The sequence below is a fragment of the Anolis carolinensis genome, chromosome 3 (assembly GCF_035594765.1).
Source record: "Anolis carolinensis isolate JA03-04 chromosome 3, rAnoCar3.1.pri, whole genome shotgun sequence".
Lineage (NCBI taxonomy): Eukaryota > Metazoa > Chordata > Lepidosauria > Squamata > Dactyloidae > Anolis > Anolis carolinensis.
This window is the reverse complement of record NC_085843.1, coordinates 192,722,182-192,741,295: the sequence shown is the minus strand read 5'-3', so window position 1 is coordinate 192,741,295 and position 19,114 is coordinate 192,722,182. Positions and strand designations below refer to the sequence as shown.

At 37.9% G+C, this 19,114-nt stretch overlaps 1 protein-coding gene across 12 annotated transcripts in view; it reads left to right on the top strand.

Moving 5' to 3' along the window:
- fgfr2 (fibroblast growth factor receptor 2) overlaps positions 1 to 18,761 on the top strand; it is a 189,406-nt gene extending 170,645 nt beyond the window's left edge. For all 12 annotated transcript variants that reach the window (XM_062976016.1, XM_008106778.3, XM_062976012.1 and 9 more), the window contains 5 exons: positions 6,517 to 6,639; positions 8,656 to 8,726; positions 10,759 to 10,896; positions 13,727 to 13,832; positions 16,983 to 18,761. In XM_062976016.1, coding sequence (XP_062832086.1) covers positions 6,517 to 6,639; positions 8,656 to 8,726; positions 10,759 to 10,896; positions 13,727 to 13,832; positions 16,983 to 17,147 — 603 coding nt within the window. In that variant the 3' untranslated portion in view covers positions 17,148 to 18,761. The remainder of the gene's footprint in view (positions 1 to 6,516; positions 6,640 to 8,655; positions 8,727 to 10,758; positions 10,897 to 13,726; positions 13,833 to 16,982) is intronic.
- The last annotated feature ends 353 nt before the right edge of the window (positions 18,762 to 19,114 follow it).

Here is a 19,114-nt window from a genome sequence, read left to right as displayed (position 1 = left end):
GTGGTGTCCCCACAGCCATCCTGGGGAGGTGAGATGGCAGTGTCAGCCTAGCCTCTTTATCCCCCCCCCCCCCCAAGTTTGGCTCCAAAGCAAAGGGAAAGCCTCCTTGCCATTGCAGGAAACTGTCCTGTTTCTCTATCACACTCAGGCAAGAGGCATCAGGAAGGATAGGATGGTACTGGTCATGCCCCAACAGTGCCGATATGGTGTCTGCACGGCTGGGCTGTGTGGTTAACCCCTCCCCTCAACCGGGTCAATGAGGTTGGGTTTTCCACTTGCATGTGTCCTCAAACTGCAAAAGGAATCGGACCTTTTAATGCCAGTTCTCTTCACATTTTGGCCAGTGTAGAAGCACCCTAAGACAATAGTGAAAAAGGCAGTTATTTAGGCAGAAGTTCGTTTATATTTATCTTCTGGCAAAAGGTCAGCAGGGAAGAAAGCAGTCTGGCCTTCTAAGGGAAACATCTAACCCAGGAGTCCCCAAACTTTTTAAACAGGGGGCCACTTCACGGTTCCTCAGACGGTTGGAGGGCCGGACTATAGCTTTTTTTAAAAAAAACAAAAAACTATGAACAAATTCCTATGCAGTGTACACTGCACATATCTTATTTTGAAATAAAAAAACAAAACAGGAATAAATACAGCCTCAATGTTAATCATAATCATAATAAAAATAATAAAGAGGGTTGGAAGAGACCCCTTTGGCCATTTAGCCCAACTTCCTTCTCCCTTTGTGCACCAAAAGCACTAGCAAAGCACCCCTTAATAATTAATCATTAATTAAATAATAATTAAAATACCATTATAAACAAGCAAAGCTTTGGAAGGCATGCACCAGGCGAGGGAGAAGACGGGAAAGGTGTGCGCCTTTCCCTCCTACTCCGTGCCGCATGCACCTTCCTCGACAGAGGAAGAGGGAACTGGATAAATGGCAGGGGCTGGATAAATGGCTTCGAAGGGTCATATGTGGCCCCCAGGCCTTAGTTTGGGGACCCTTGATCTAACCTAATATCTTTGTTTTACCAACCATGTATGCCTGTTTTTGCATCTATTGTTGTTGATTTGGGTGGAATTTTATTGTATGTCATCGTTGGTTTTAAGTACCATTGGTTACCCAGAATGATGGGCAAGTTTCAGAAGTGAGAAGAGAAGATACGTATTTGCATAAATAAAATAAATACAGACATAATTTATTGATAGAATGTTTACATTTATTAATTTCTTAAACAATATATATGCCCTTTCCTTGCCAAAACTATTATTTCAGAATTTAATACTGTCTGATAGATTTCAAAGTGAATTTCAATCAGAGTAAGAGATTATTACAATTTTTGACTTGTGTGTGTGTGTGAGATGAAAGTTAAATAGTATAGGATTTAAGCAAATAACAAGGCAGATCATAATTTTAATGAAAAGAGAGTGTGTATTAGTAAGATCAGATGCACTGTGGTCTTACAGAAATAAAGTTTCTCGGATGAAAATCTGGTAGTTTTGCAACTACTTTGTCCTACCTTTTATTACTCCTGACAGAACTCCTTAAACTTAGCTCTGGTTTCCAACAGCGGGCAGGACTTCATTTCTAAGTCACAAAAGGTCAATTGCACATTGTCAGAAAGGTGTTGATGTGAAGGGGGAAAAGGGTAAGGGAAGGAGAACAGTTAGAAATTTCATTACTAATGTTCTTCAAAATCAAGGAACTAACAACATAGAATCATGGTCTTTCAACATGAAGTTGGTGTGTTTCAGAAGACTAGTTAGCATGTGTGTTTGATATCTCAAGGGAAAACAGATTGGCCTGATTTCAGCCTTTTGCAAATGCATTTTGGGTTCAAAATAATTCATCCTTTATAGTGAATAGATACTATTTTGGCAAATGACACTCAGAGGGAGGCAATGGCTAGTCCCATCTGAATAAATATTGAGAAGAAAAACCTAGGTAGATTTGCCTTAGGGTTACAATAAGTATAAACAGCTTGAAGGCACACAACAACTTGTACAAAGTCAAGGCATTTGGTCTGTCTGCCCCACAATTTCCACATACCAGCATCTTGCCAATTTGGCAACAATAGTCCTGATTGAGCCTCTGTCATCCCACTTTTTCACCTGCTTTTAAAATGCCCCATTTTCTTTCCTATTCTCCCCCACTTTTCTCCTTTATCCACAACTTCCTTCAATTGCTAAAAAATTAGTTCAAAGTTTGCACTCAACTCAACAAGGAAAAGAAGAGGGAATGGAAAATGGGAATGCCAAAGTCCTTCCCATGGGCTTTGGCATTAGCATACTACTGCAACAACTCTTAGCTTATGTGTTCTTCCTCAATAGCCAACACACATTTTGGTGCCTCAAATATACTGGGTATACTTGGCCTGCTGATTCAAAAAATGGCATAGATTGCCCCCATCAGCTCTATTTTTTAGACACTGAACATATACCATACACCAGGGGTCCCCAAACTAAGGCCTGTGGGCCGGATGCGGCCCTCCAAGGTCATTTACCTGGCCCGTCCTAAACTTTAAATTTAGGGTTGACCTAAATCTACCTGGTCTTTGGAGGTCTCTTTGCTTACTTATGGCCTTATGAGATCATCTAGATGGTCTTTGAAGATCTCTTTGCTTATCTAGAGCCTTATGAGACCATCTAGATGGCTTTTGGAGGTCACTTTCCTTACCTATGGTGCTATGAGACTGTCTAGATGGCCTTTGAGGGTCCCTTTCCTTACCTATGGTCTTATGAGACCATCTAGATGGTCTTTGAGGTCCCTTTCCTTATCTGTGGTCTTCTGATGGCCTTATGAGATCATCTAGATGGCCTTTGAGGGTCCCTTTCCTTACCTATGGTTTTATGAGTCCATCTAGATGGTCTTTGGAGGTCTCTGTGCTTACCTATAGTCTTATGAGATCGTCTAGATCAGGGGTCCCCAAACTAAGGCCCATGGGCTGGATGTGGCCCTCCAAGGTCATTTACCTGGCCTCTGTCCTAAACTTTAGACTTTGTTGTTGTTTATTCATTCAGTCGTTTCCGACTCTTTGTGACCTTAGGGTTGACCTAAGTCTGAAATGACTTGAAGGCACACAACAACAATCCTAATTTTGGACTATTTCATCATAGTCAGGCCCCCCAGCAGTCTGAGGGACTGTGAATTGGTCCTCTACTTAAAAAGTTTGAGGACCCCTGCCATGCACCAATCAGCATCTGATTGCCCATAAAGAATCACAATAGCCATATCTAAGCAACTAGAGCTGATGTGGTCTATCCAATGACATTTTCTGAACCAGTGCCCCAAATAACTATAGTGACAGGCCTAAAAACCAAAATACCAAGAAAATGTTTGTTGTTGATGGACTGTGTAGTTTTAACTTCACTTTGATGTTACTTGGCCACATGTTAAAGTGTGTGTTGTCATTGTCAACACACATTTCATTTGTGAAAGGTTGGAGAGTATGTTCCAGCAGTGACTTGCCAGATTTTCCAGTGTGCTTCCTTCATAGATGATGCTAGGGATGAAACCTAGAACTGTCTGCTTATGCAAAGTACGATATACTCTTCCACTGAATTATCATGCAATCATGTAGCACATTAAATTTCTTTAAAAATACGTCTGTGAAATTTAGCCACCCTGAATTGGTATGTTCATGTGAAACTAAATATGTTATGTACAAACCAAAGGGATATACAAAATTAGAAACTATTCTATTAATTCTTGTTCAGTCAATTTAATGTACAATCCTGATAAAAATTGATTCAATTTTATAGCACACTGATTTTTTGAAACAGGAGAAGTGAGACTCAACTTTGTTTTCCAAGAGACTTCTCTCGTAATTACTGGGGGATAGATTTGATTGTAATCTTTCATTTTTTTAAAAAAAAAAAACAGTCTGATAAAGAAGGCGGAGAATAATCATTGGATATCACTGTGTACAATGGAGCTGTGTTTCAGTAGCAGGAGATAAAATCAATAGCATTTAACTGGCAGGGGAATCTAGTTTGGTTCTTAGAACTGTTTTTAGAACATTTGGCACAAGTTACTTGGGTACTTTTAAGGATATCAACTCATTTTCTTAGAAGACTTTAAAATGACTAAATAGTCTTTTGGGAGGTAATTGTCTTCTTTTATTCACCAGATAAGTATATTGCTCCATTCCCTTTACTATTTCTGTAATTTTATCTTTTTCTAAGAGTCTCTAGTGAAGGGATGGGCAAAGTGCAACCCTCCAGATAATTATCATGTATTATTATTTTATTCATTTATATCCTGCCTTTCTCCCAATAATGGGAATTGTTGTCCCAGCATACCATAGAGTTGTGTTGAAGGATCTTGAGATTTCTAGAGAGGATATTTTGCCAGGTCCTCCAATGGAACTGGGGTAATTTCTGCAGGGGGGGATACCATAGAACAGTGCTTCTCAAACTGTGCTCCTCCAAGTTTGGACTTCATCTCCCACAAATCCCAGCCAGTTTACCAGCTGTTTGGAATTATGGGAGCTGAAATCCAAAACATCTGGAGGAGCACAGTTTGAGAAACTCTGCCATAGAATCAGGTGGAGGATCCAGCAAATTCCTAGAGAGATCATTTTCCCCTAGTATGGGTAAGTGAAACCATGGATAAGATCTGCAGTTATGGGAGTCCTATTGTAGGTTATGTCCACTTTCAGGAGTCCACTTGCAATTGTACGTTCTCCATTTTAGAAAGGGTTGGAGACTAAATAAGGTTTAGAGGAACTTTGTATATATTGTTTAAAAGAAGGGGAATTCCTAATCATCAAAAGCAGTGATGGTGAGCCTTTAAGAGACAGAGTGCCCGAACCGAGGGGGGGAGAGCAAGTGAACGGGGGCAGGTAAGCAAGGGGGTGAGTGAGCAGGGAGTGGGATGGAGAACATGGGTGGACAATGTCACATGTGCTAGGAGAGAAGGTGCTGTGTGCCCCCTCTGGCACATGTGCCATAGGTTCACCACCACTGATATAGAGAGTTCCAAGAGCTGTACTTCTCATTTTTTAAGGTGAGTTTTCCCCATATATGGGGACATCGTGAAAGGGAAGCATACATGACCTCAGAGGTCCATGAGCTACTCCTTTTCTAGGAGTTACATAGACCTCAGCTAAAGTTGAAATTTGGGGCAGTTAGACCATATTAATCAAATCCACAAAAGTTCAAGCTGCAAATGTGGACAACCGACTGTATTCATATTTAGCAGTTACTACTGTAATAGTCCCGGGCTGTGGCGCAAGCTGGTGAGCAGCCAGCTGCAGCCAGCTGAGACCAATCACTATGACCAAGAGGTCATGAGTTCGAGGCCAGCTCGGAGCCTGTGTTTGTCTTTGTCTTTGTTCTATGTCAAGGCATTGAATGTTTGCCTTATATGTGTAATGTGATCCGCCCTGAGTCCCCTTCGGGATGAGAAGGGCGGAATATAAATACTGTAAATAAATAAATACTGTAATATCAGTAATGATGGACTGATATCGTAAAGCCTCATTTCTCTTTTTAAATCTTCAACTGGTTAACAAGACTCATAATTTCAGTAACTTTACCTAGAATGTCTATGAAGACTGACTTAGTAGAATTGAATAGGATGCTGTATGCAAGCGACTTCTAGCTCTAGTTTATTATTATGTCTGAATTAGGATTCTTGGCTGGTACTTTTCCTAAAATATTGAATCTGAAACCATGGTTAATTCTTGGTTTCAAATTCAGCTGGTTTATAAAGAAGCCAAGAATTCCAGTTTGATTCCATAATTCTCGACAAATACGTTATAGATGTTTCTGGTTTGTTTAGTTGTCTGTGCTGGTGTGAGGAGCAAGTAAGGGTAAATAGGTGCTCTGAGCAAGTACTAGTCTCACTTATTATGACTTACAATTATGTGCAAACTGAACTGATGAAAAAGGGTTTGTATACACATTTCTTGAAAGTGGCATACATTTAAATATGGTTTTAATGGAGAGTAAAGCACAGTGCATGAAAAATACTTCCATGACAACATTGTCAGGGTCTGCCATAAGGAGGATTGAGGAGGGAAATGTGTTTCCAAGATCCAATTAAATTTGCTAACGAAATCTGCTACATTTTTACTCCATCTTTCCTCAGTTCTGTTGGCCCAGAATTTTCCAAGGGTCTTCCAATTTCTCAAAAAAATCTGTCTTTCACAGTTTCTTTATATACAGCACATGGGTTTGAGATATGCCAGATATCATCCTGTATAATATATCCAATATTGTATGGATTAAATTAGACTAATACAATGGGTTATGCTACACCTGTTCTTTCTCATAGGGCACTGGTGATTGCATAAATTTGTGTTCCCACACCTTTGGCAAATCTCCCATATTTTAATTGCACAGCAGACATTTAAAACATTCACATCATTCTCATAACATTTTATTTAGGGTTACACTAGCATGGGTGTATCTCAGTGGAGCAGTACAGATTTTGTGGTCTAGAAGACATAACCAGCTGAAAATCTGGTTACCCAGAATGTGTCCTCATATCTATAAACTGATGTTCTTTTTCTTTTTCAGTGCATCCATCGAGATTTAGCAGCGAGGAATGTTTTGGTGACTGAAAATAATGTAATGAAAATCGCCGACTTTGGGTTGGCAAGAGACATCAACAATATAGATTATTATAAAAAGACTACTAATGTAAGTGGATGGCAGCCTTATCACTTGATCCGGTATCTTTTTTCAATGGTGCATTTAAGTATGGCAAATGTATTCCTAATGGACTTCTTGTACAGCAGCCTAACTTTTAATCAAAGAAATGAAAATAATAGGCAAGTGTGTAAGGATTCCTAACCCCTTTTTACTAGAAAAGACAGGTTATCTGCTTACACAGCCTGGGAGAGTACATGTTACATGATGCTTTATAAAGGATAAGATTTAGCCTTGGCTTTTTATGGTCTCCATGAAACTTGTGGCACGTTATTTAACTATTCACTAGATAGTGAATATAAATATAAATTTGCCTCTTTTGTAATCAATGGACGATTTTATGGAATGTTTCCATTTTGTAATTGTTAACATTTGGTCTTAGTTTATAGAGTTCTTATATTACCCTTCTTTCAGTCTGAAGTCAGTAGAAGATTGGCAATGCACTTTTGGTTAAAGTTCCACATTCAGATTATATGAACTAGAGTGTGAACACATTCTGGGAGTTTTAGTCCAAACATTAACTGTTCCAAGTTATATTACATCCTTACTACAAGGGCTATCCACAAAGTATGTTATGTTTTGGAATTAAAAATTAATGAATTATAGGATAAAATATTTATTATGTACAGTTGAAAGCCATACTTCAATAGTACTTTTAAACATAGTCACCATTCAAAATTAGGCACTTTTCAGAACTATTAATGAGTTTAGAAAGTTCCTACCCTCCGCAGTTTCCCGCCAGTGCCTAATTTTGAATGGGGACTATGTTTAAGAATACTATTGAAGTGTGGCTTTCAACTGTATATAATAAATATTTTATCCTATACTTCGTTAATTTTTAATTCCAAAACGTAACATACTTTGTGGATAGCTCTCGTACAAATACAATAGAGCCCCCGGTGGCGCAGCTGGTTAAACCACTGAGTTGCTGAACTTGCTGACCAAAAGGTCGGTGGTTCGAATCTGGGGAGCGGGGTAAGCTCCCACTGTTAGCCCCAGTTTTTGCCAACCTAGCAGTTCGAAAACTTGCAAATGTGAGTAGATAAATAGGTACCGCTTCAGCGGGAGGGTAACAGCTCTCCATGCAGTCATGCCTATGGTCACATGACCTTGGAGGTGTCTACGGACAACGTCGGCCCTTCAGCCTAGAAATGGAGATGAGCACCAATTCCCAGAGTTGGACGCAACTAGACTTAATGTCAGGGGAAAATCTTTACCTACCTTTACAAATACCAGCAAACACAATAATAACTATTTGTGATGGATGCTGTAATAATAGGTCAATATCCACTCATGTGTTTCTATATCAAGATGTGTACTTCATGATGCAACCCTACTAAAATCAAGATTTTGTTCCCTTCCCTTCCTTGATTTTATCCTCCATTTTGCTGAAAACTTGCTTCTGAGGATTTTTCATTCTTTGGGAACAGTTTTTTAAAGCGTGTAAGCAGCTGGAAGTGGGACAGAAAACAATTGCTTCTAGCAAGTGTGTAAACACAATTTCTGAGTGTGTTGCTTCTTGCTTGTGAATAGTTCCCTAGTCTGTGGGTACCGTGTGTTTATATCGATGTTCTGAACTTGCTGGTTGAATATGAATGGAGAAAAATATCTTCTCTTGCCATTATCACTGGGGGATGGGATAATTAATCCTAACCGTTTTTTAAAAAATCTTACTTTATAATGTCTTTGAGTATACTAAAGAAAAGTGCTTTATTATCTGTTTGGACAATACTACCTGAGCAGATGGAGGCAGCATGGTGCATCTGACCTTTGGATCCACATCTTGAAATTTTGTCACCGTAGAAGTGGATAATTGCAACTGTATTAATGAACCAAAAGATCTGTTGAAGTTATTTTTTCATATTACACATAGTGTTCATGTGTTTTAACATAATTCTTGTGGTTTTATGGATCTGATTAATCTTTGTCAAATTGAATCTTGAAATGGACCATTGTTAATCTTTTGTGTTAAATCAGTTATTAAAAATATTTCTATCTTAATCCCAGGGTCGGCTGCCTGTAAAGTGGATGGCACCAGAAGCTCTATTTGACAGAGTTTACACACATCAAAGTGATGTGTAAGTAACTTTATCATAGAACCTTCCTTTATCTTTTTTTTTAATGAATTTACGGCTTCCTTCACCAGGGCCAAATTGCATGTAATAGAAATACATTCATCAGAATAATATATGTCTCATATAACCTTGTCTCGCAACCTTTGATCCACCAGGGGAAATTAATGTAGTCCAAGCAGACATCTCTATTCTGGCAAGTTAAAGAGCTGGAAAATGCTTTCTTGTGTAAAAGGGGAAAAAAACATTTTTAATCCTACTAAATTAGACTTCAAATCAAATAAAACAATGGAAATTTTAGGCTTCCCTTCTGTTCCATGAACTCATTCTTTCAACAATATTATTGTTGTCACTGTAGGTAGACTTTGTTTTTCCCTCGTTGCCTCTCTGAAATCTTGGTTGCCATTTTTCTGCCCAGTAAGAGGGTAAAAATTGAAAGGTGGCTTTAAAAAGTGAGGATTTTCTGGAAGACTGCAAATCAGTGCTCTGTTACTAATCTGGCTGGCTTCAAAGCACATGAAAGGTAGAAAAGATGACTATTTCTCCTTGCTGCGGAAGTTTTCTTCCCTTGAACCTTTCTTTACAAAAGTATGTCTCCAAAGCACTGTTTTAAGTAGCCTGACTGTAGAAGCATCTTCCAAACGAATGAATGCTAAACTTTCTGCATTAAGGCAGTCATTCTTTGGGAAATTGTATAGTTTCAAAACATTACTTTTCTGGAGTGCCAAAAACATTGCATGTAGCATTGGGCAGAAGGAAGAAATAACATAACTTTCATTCCACCCGGGTGTGTATATTATTTTATTCTTCCTTCTTTTCTCGCAGTCCCCATTCAGGAACCTATGCAAATGTCTGATACATATATTTGCCTTTTTATGATCAAAGAATGATGTGATCCACTTCTGCATGATCAGACATGAATAGAATAGTTACGGAATACCAACTTCTAAGAACTGGGAGCAATCAAAGAGTTACTGCTTTCTTAAAGATGTTTTTTTCCTTACCCAATCCTACTTTTATGGATAGCTGAAGTAGAAAAACTGGCAGTGTTGGCTGAAGGCTGGACACCTTCAGCCAACTTTGAAAACAAAGTCTGTAGCATCATCATCAACAACGAATTTTGTGGCACATTAAATACATTTCTTTGAGTAATCAGATTTCAGGTCAGGGACAAGTAAATTGTGGCCTTCCAAATGATATTAGACTTCATAATCCTTCATCATTAGTTCTAGGAGCCACAATGGTGCAATGGGCTAAACCCTTGTGCTGGCTGAACTGCTGACCTGAAGGTCGGCAATTTTAATCCTCAAGACGGGGTGAGCTTCCATCTGTCAGCAGTTCTGACGTGATTTAAAAAATGGTTTTGCTTATTTATTTATTTACAGTATTTATATTCCGCCCTTCTCACTCCGAAGGGGACTCAGGGCGGATCACAATGTACATATATATGGCAAACATTCAATGCCATTAGACAAACAACACACAGACAAACAAACACAGAGGCTATTTAACTTCCCAGCTTCTGGCTTTGTGAGGGTATGCTCGATTCCGGCCATAGGAGGAGCTGCTGTTTCATCATCCACTGTGAAGACAAGTCCTTTTTGATGGAGTACTTCCTCATCTGGTGTTGTAAATCAGTTAAATTAGCATCTCCACATAAGCAGTCCCTAAATTTTCCTACTTGACAGGTGCAACTGTCTTTCGGGTTGCTTAGGTCAACAACAAGCAGGGCTATCTTTTATTTTAATTTTCAGGTGCTCACTCCGACACGGGCTGGCCTCAAACTCATGACCTCTTGCTCATAGTGATTTATTGCAGCTGGCTACTAATCAGTCTGCGCTACAGCCCGGCCCCTAATGATAATGATGGGAGCTGGAGTCCAAAAACATCTGGAGGGCCACAATTATGTATTCATTTGAAGGATATAATTTTACTACTCAAGTAATAAGCAACTGTGTTTTTGTGTTGTGAAAGGTAGATTGCCACTGGTCTTGGTAAATTTGATCTGGTTCCTATTCCTTTTCTTTTCCATTTTTAGATGGTCATTTGGTGTGCTGATGTGGGAAATCTTCACTTTAGGAGGGTCTCCATATCCAGGAATTCCAGTGGAAGAGCTTTTCAAGCTGCTTAAAGAAGGGCACAGGATGGACAAACCTGCCAATTGCACCAATGAACTGTAAGAACCTTTGCTTGATAGAACCATGGCCACACTAGTTGGGTATTTTATTTGCGACTATACATTCTCTGTCTTTCAGTTTCTCTCTCTCTGTGGTCCCATCTACACTGACTATTTAATACAGTTTGAAGCTAGCTTCAAACTGTGGCAGCTAGACAATGAATGCCCAGGAAAGCAAGCTCCTCATTCTTATTAGTTCTCTGTTGTTTGCGTGATCAACATCTGTAACCTCAAACTGGTTCCAGGATTTCCTATGTAATCATCAGCTCACTGAAACCACTTTCGTCAGTACTGGTTTGAAACTGCATCAAATGTCAGTGTAAATGAGGCCTACCTCTCTTATGTACATATACACATGTATGTGCATATATATATATATATGTGCACATAACACACACTCAATCTTAGTGTATATACATAATGTTACATAGGTGAAGAGAGATTCAAAAGCACTGTAGCAGATTGTCTAGTTTAGGGCAGTTTTAATCATGCATATGAACCTGCTGAAAATGAACAACAACAATAAAGTTTATTTATACCCCACCCCTTCTCCCCAAAAGGACTCAGGGCAGGTTACAACATAAATAAATGCAATGAATAATATATGCAAAGTAAAAAATAAAACACTTTCTACACATGGATAGGATTGCAGTTTAGGTGCCAGAAGACACTTGGGGGTTTTGCATTTAAAGATACTTGTTTCCGTATGTTTGTCTCCCAGCAAACATAAAGTGATCTTTGGTTTTAGTTGCATTTAAAGCCCAGGCCTAAGGCATCTTGGTACTCCTTAGCTATGATGGATGATGCCTCTCATCAACCCAGCCAGCAGCCATTGACCTTGCTGGCTTAGGGTGATGGAAGCCATCATCCAACATGTTTAGACAGCAGTGTGTGGAGGAAAAAACAGCTTTATTCCTTACATTTATACTTTGCCTGGAGTTGCCGAGGCAAGGAAGTAGATTTTTGGTGTTGTGAAAGCACAGCAAATTATACTTTTTAAAAATGGATAGTTATTATAATGTTTACTACCAGGGATGGGCAGTAGTGTTTATAGTGTTTTCTGCCTCATTGGCTCAAACTATGTGCTTTGCTTGGAGTACCATAGGCTTTGACTTAGGTAAGTAGGTGGGAGGGGTGTCATTTGCTGTTCCACCTCATGTAGCAAAATACCTCGAGCTGGTCCTAATATTGCCTGAAACAACACGTTGTAGTTTGTTTATGTGTTTGTGCTGTGGCCAGGTGGAATTCTTCATATCCATAATTCTGTTCAGCTGGTTGTAGCCAAGGAACCATCACCAGCAGGCATTTATACTTGTCACCATTTATTTATTTATTAAAATATTTATACCCCACCTTCAGCCTAAAGGAATTAAGAGTGGCACACAATAAAATAATTGTGACTAATTTAAACAGTGCAAAACTAAAATCATCTGCCTTGAATAATGGGAGGGTATATTTGGCCAAAAGAATGGTCCAGGACCTCAAAATCTTACAATATTTTTACAATATTTACATAACTTAAACACCTGCTTCATCCATTCAAATATGGCTTTCCTTAATCTCCACCCCCTTGGAATATTGCTTATGGTTTATAGATTCATGAATTAACCACCGTCTATTCATATCTGTAGGTGAGGTACAATCTGTAACACCTTGCAGACTATTAAGATAACAAGCTTTATCTTTACAGTTGCATTTATGCTAGCTTCAATCTAATGCCTGTGATGAGAGATTTTATCTCCCACATAAAAGGGTGGGGATAGTGATGCTGCCATTCGCACACCAGTAGGAAGCAACACACAACTAGACCTTTCAAGGTATAAGGAATATAGTCATCATCCTGTTTTTAGTGGTTGTAAAAATGTAGTTCTGCATTAAAAGTGAAAAAATATGCAAGCATGCTCTAATACGAGTAGGTAGGAATTATATCACTTGTCATACCTAGTAAGATTTGCTTTTGCAAATTTTTGTGAAAAATGTTTGATATTAGACACATGGTGGGAAATGGTGTTGCCCTCCAGATGTTTTTGAACTGCAGTTCCTAGAAGTCTTAACTAGCATAGCCATTGACAGGAATTTTGGGAAATACAGTAAAACAACACCTGGAAGCCGCATTATTCCCATCCATATTTTATACAATTAAAGTCTTTTTAGGTAGTGGTAGGGAACTCACATCTTTCCAGATGTTGTTGGATAACAACTATCATCAGCACTTGCCAAGATGGCAATTTTTTGGGTATGATGAGTGTTGTGGTCCAACAACATCTGAAGGCTACAGCTTCTCCACATCTCTTCTCTGCAGAATGATGGCTTTGTTATAAAACATGATGATAATAATGTATAATGAACCTGTGCTGGAGAAAGATGAGAATCACAATCCTTCACTTATTTCCTCGTGTATATTTTTAAATAGGAGCCCCCGTGGTGTAGTGGATTAAAGCCTTGTGACTTGAAGGTTGGGTTGCTGATCTGAAAGCTGCCAGGTTCGAATCCCACCTGGGGAGAGCGCGGATGAGCTCCCTCTATCAGCTCCAGCTCCATGCGGGGACATGAGAGAAGCCTCCCACAAGGATGATAAAAACATCAAAACATCCGGGCATCCCCTGGGCAACGTCCTTGCAGATAGCCAATTCTCTCACACCAGAAGTGACTTTCTCAAGTCGCTCCTGACACGAAAAAAAAATTGAATAAAGAGTGCTGTATTCCAAATAGTTAGGATGCGAATATACTGTGATTCCTTGCTGATCAGCAATACCATATTGAGCATGTGGAAGTTGCATGATAGAGACACACTGAGTTAATTAACCCAATGAAATGCTGACTTCCACAGCTACATGATGATGAGAGATTGTTGGCATGCAGTGCCTTCACAGAGACCTACTTTTAAGCAGCTTGTGGAAGACTTAGATCGGATCCTCACCCTTACAACAAATGAGGTGAGTAAAACATGCTTTCTTTACACATTGTTTTGGCCAAACGGTTCATGTGATAAATGCAATGATTGGCAATATGAATTGGCTCAATAATCTCAACATTCATCACTACAGAATAGATCCATTGGGAACGTATATCTTTCTGAAAGTACGGTTGCCCTGAATTCTTCTTTGGCATTAATAGGCCGGTGAGAAGGAGATGTAGGAAAAATGGTAGAAAATATTTTCCTCATCTCTCATGCAAGTTGAATTGACCAATGAGTAGTTTCTCATCCCAGTGAGAATTCCAGCATTTTATGGGTTTATGATGGTGTTCGTATTATGGTTAATGTTGTGATTCTGGTTTCACAAACATTTCTTGTATTTCCTGACTGCAAAAAGGATTTCAGTGTTTTCGACATCTCTCTCATAATAATGGGGCCCATCGTACTAGTTATCGCAACACCTCACTTGCCCTTTGTTGCATCATATTCTGCTTGAAAATTATATGATGCTTATTACAGAACTAGCAAAATCCTTGAGTTATGATAAACAGGATGGTATGTTAAAGAAGAGTTTATAAACTGCAAAGATCCAGACATGTTCTACGCAAGTACAGTAGAGTCTCACCTATCCAACACTCACTTATCTAACATTCTGGATTATCCAATGCATTTTTGTAGTCAATGTTTTCAAAACATTGTGATATTTTGGTGCTAAATTCGTAAATACAGTAATTACTACATAGCATTACTGCGTATTGAACTACTTTTTCTGACAAATTTGTTGTATAACATGATGTTTTGGTGCTTAATTTGTAAAATCATAACCTAATTTGATGTTTAATAGGCTTCTCCTTAATCCCTCCTTATTATCCAACATATTCACTTATCCAACGTTCTGCCGGCCCGTTTATGTTGGACAAGTGAGACTCTACTGTACTTTGAACACATAAATATTGCAGAATCTGTATTTATTTACCAGTTGTATAAATGACCCTTGAAAGAATTTGTAAGTCTTCTTGAGCCACATGGATCTGATATATCTTTGGTTGCCCTAATAGCACTTTTCCTTCTATTTGTGCCAAAAGTGTCCTGCTCCATCTCATTTCTAAAAGCTGCCAGGTTAATTTATACTGGGAAAATGATAATGTCTTTTGAAGCCAATGGGAGATTTCAAATTGACAGTGGAGACACCATGGCTTTATCCTGTGTGCATATATAGATTTATGTTGTCTCTGGATAGATGTGAAGATCAGAGAAACCAGGCATGAAAGAATACTTACGAGATATGGAAGTAATGTCAGATCAAAAGTGCACTTTCTTTTTTGGCTATATGCTGTGCTCTTATTTATTTTACAATCAATTCATCATCAGCCCCTTCATAGTAAAACGGTTTGTGATGCTGGTGTATTTTTGGTTTTAAGGCAGTCCAGAAATTTGTTAAAACACACACACATACAGCACAGCTTTCTTTAATTGATTTTTCTCCCCTTAGAATCAAAAGTTGTGGTTTAGCAAATGAGGAGATTGTATTTAAATGAATACAGCTGTGCTGGAGAAGTTGAAAGGGAAGGCACATTTCAATGAGGAAAAATAACTTTATTCTTCTGCCAGAACTGTTGTTTCTTGAATTTCTTCAGCACTAGCTTTACATACTGTTGCTCTTTTAGCTTTTTTTTTTATCTTCCACACCTATAGTTCTATTAAAATGCAATGGCCATAACCTATTAAGATGACAGTAGTGTAAGAGCATAGCATAGAGAGTTCCCAGCCATGTCAGAGATATTTGCTCACTATGTTTTCAGAAATTTGTAATGTTGAGAAGTGAGGCGAAAATTAATAATGCTGGAATATTGACTTAATTGCAAAGTTTTCTCTCTGAAAATGCACTAGTCCCATGGATTGTAATGGGACTTGCCTATTGAAACATTCAAGCATGTTTTGCCCCACAAATATTGCTACAGGTGGATGTAATAAAGAGGCAAAAACCCTTGAGCAACAAACTACAATGAGACTTATTTTGCTCAGGTGACGTTTGAGATGCCCAGTTCAGAAAGGGTGCTTTGTGCACATTATAACTGAAGCATGTTATTATAAAATACCAAATAGTCAGCTTGACCGAATGAAAGAATCTTTCCCTAAGCAAATTGTTTCCATGTGTTGGATGAAAATAGTTCTCTGTAGGGTGAAATTTTTGTTTTTTTATCATCGTAAGCAAAACGTTGCTTTTGATGTGGCTAGCATATATGTTTCAACTGGTGTGGTTAAAGATGATATTGCTGGAACTGTCACATCTGCCTCAGAAGTTGCTTTTTGTTGTTTTGGAATCGTCCCCCTGCTCTTGTTTTTTTATGCTCCTTCAATAACTTCCGGCCTTCTGAGAAACTATTACTATATTTTTACCCTACCCTTTATCCAATGCCCACCCCCAGACCTCAGTATAAACTTTCCAGCAATACCATACAGCATTTTTGCATATTGTTTTGTTAATATAGGTATTTATATAGTGTTTTAGGAACCAAAGGCCTAAGAGCAATTTATAATTACTATTTATTGTGCAAAAAATATTAGCATATATAGATAGATCTAAAACCTTCTGTGTAATACTGTAAGTAGTACCTCAATAATTGAAAAACTTTTCCAATCAAACAAACATTCAATTACAAGCAGATTGCCGCATCTGAACCTCTAAAGCCCATTAAAACTCACTAGTGAGTTGGTGAGATAGAGTTATCACTAAAAAGGCCCTGGCTTTTTATTTATACCATCTGATAGTGGTAGAGATAAGTAGTTTATCCCACCCAGATCATGGAAGTAAAGTGTTATTCTTGTACCAACTTTGTTTCAAGCATAATCCAAAGCAGTGGTTCTCAACCTGTGGGTACCCATGGATTTTGGCCTATAACTCCCAGAAATCCCAGCCAGTTTACCAGCTGTTAGGATTTTTGGGAGTTGAAGGCCAAAACATCTGGGGACCCGCAGGTTGAGAACCACTGGTCTAAACTAAAAGGCATTGACTAGCCCAAGGTTATCAAGCAAGCTTCCTAGGGAAACTTTGGTTTTGTTTATGTGCATCCATAAAATATGTATATGTGTATTTCACAGTTGAATTCTAAAGTGATATGAGACGTATTTGCATGTGATAAGAGATTTACTTTGGTCTATCTTACAGGAGTATCTAGACCTCAGTGGACCACTGGAACAGTATTCACCAAGCTATCCAGATACAAGAAGTTCCTGTTCTTCGGGGGATGACTCTGTTTTTTCTCCAGATCCAATGCCTTATGAACCTTGCCTTCCTAAGTATCAACATATAAATGGAAGTGTTAAAACATGAAAAAAAATCCTCTTATTCTACGGAAGAATGGGGAAACAAGAATGTCTACCTACCATGCAAAAAAGAGAGCCTTTCATCATACACATAAGATTTTTGTTTGTACATATGAAATGTAGGGACCAACAGAAAGCACCAACTGCAACAACAAATTGGAAAAATAGGTTCTGTTTATTTTGGAACATTGTTCTTTGGAATGTCAAACAAAAGAAGATGAATTTTATGGGTCATTGATGGACACGTTGTCAGGTCGGTTTTTGGGCCCATAAATTGCAGTACTTTTTCGCCCTTCAAAGAACTAGTTGGACTTGAGGTAAACACTGGGTCAACCTTCCTTGTTTATTTTGTAATATTTGGAGAAAATATATGTTGACACACACTTACAGAGCACAAATGCAGTATATAAGTGCTGGATGTATGTAAATATAATCAAATATGTATAAATATATATATTATATATTTACAATGAATTATTTTTTGTATTGATTTGAAAATGGATGTCCCACTTCACCGAGGAAATTAATCTCCTTCTTTTAAAAAAGGAAACAGCTACTTATAATTGCTGTTCATTCATAAGACTTTCTTTTTTTAAAAAAAAATCACCATCCAAAGGTGAGAAATACTTTGCTTTCAGGGAAAATGGTATCTCATTAATTTATTAATTAATTGGTAATGTACAAAACAATTAATCTTTTATAGGGATGTGTTATGTTGTAATTTAAATGGCATTTCTATGCAGGCAGCACAGAGAACTAGTAGATATATTGCTCAAACTTTACTAGTTGTTTTTTTAAAAAAGAGAGAAATATTTACGGTATATAACTAATATTGGGAATTAAGGTTTTGATTAATTTGGGTCTTTAGAGTTCAGTGAAAGTCTCTTGCTCTAATTAAAACCAAAACTCTTCTAAATAATAAAGAGTGTTCTTTAACAAGAAAATTCTTTGCTCTCTCTATCTCCAGTTATACAACTGATTTAGTCAGTACACATTACAATTCCTTTCTGTTTGGACAGACATGAACCCAAACTGTAAGGCAAGATACTGACTTCTATAGGTTCCTGTAATAAGGAAATACTCTAATTTGCCCAAACAATGTTACAGTTTCAGAATTCCCATTACCAGATTTTATATATGTATTGAATCAGACACTCTTTCTTCCTGAACGTGTAATGCTGCTTTCCATAAATTTTGATTGAATGCTAAAATTTGAAGAGCCTCTTGCACGATTACTGCATTAATGAGAAAGCTGTAATTGTCGAAGTGGCAGTTATTTAAATTTTTGTTGGAATTCTGTCATCTTTCTGAGGGGTTATTTTACTCTTGCTCCATTAGCGCTTTCCAAACCATTTTCATAAGTGCTGGGATCAGGCCAAATGTATGACTGGTTTTTTATAATGTGTTTTTCTAAATTTAAAAGCATCATGTGTTCACATTCAAAGCACCTTTCACACTGGTGTAGCCATGCAATATGAATGCAATTTGTGTGGAATTTACATATTTAAAAGGGGGGGGGGAGGGAATAAAAAGTATTAATATCTGTAAATTTTTGTACTGACAATAAATTCTTTCTACAGATATTAATGTTAACATTACAAAATAAATGTCATGAATCTTATTTTCTTTAATTATTTCTGTCTTATGGAATTGCTCCAGGTTTTCCATGTAACAGGATCATTTATGGAACAAGGGACTAAATAAACACCTTATTAATTCATGTCAGTCAGTTCAGGTATAATGCATGTTGGTTGTTGACATTTGGTGCAATCCATCACATACCCTTCCATATAAGGCATAGTTCTTCAGCCATGAAGCTAGTACAGTAGAGTCTCACTTATCCAACATAAATGGGCTGGCAGAACGTTGGATAAGCAAATATGTTGGATAATAAGGAGGGATTAAGGAAAAGCCTATTACACATCAAATTAAGTTACGATTTTACAAATTAAGCACTAAAACATAATGTTTAAC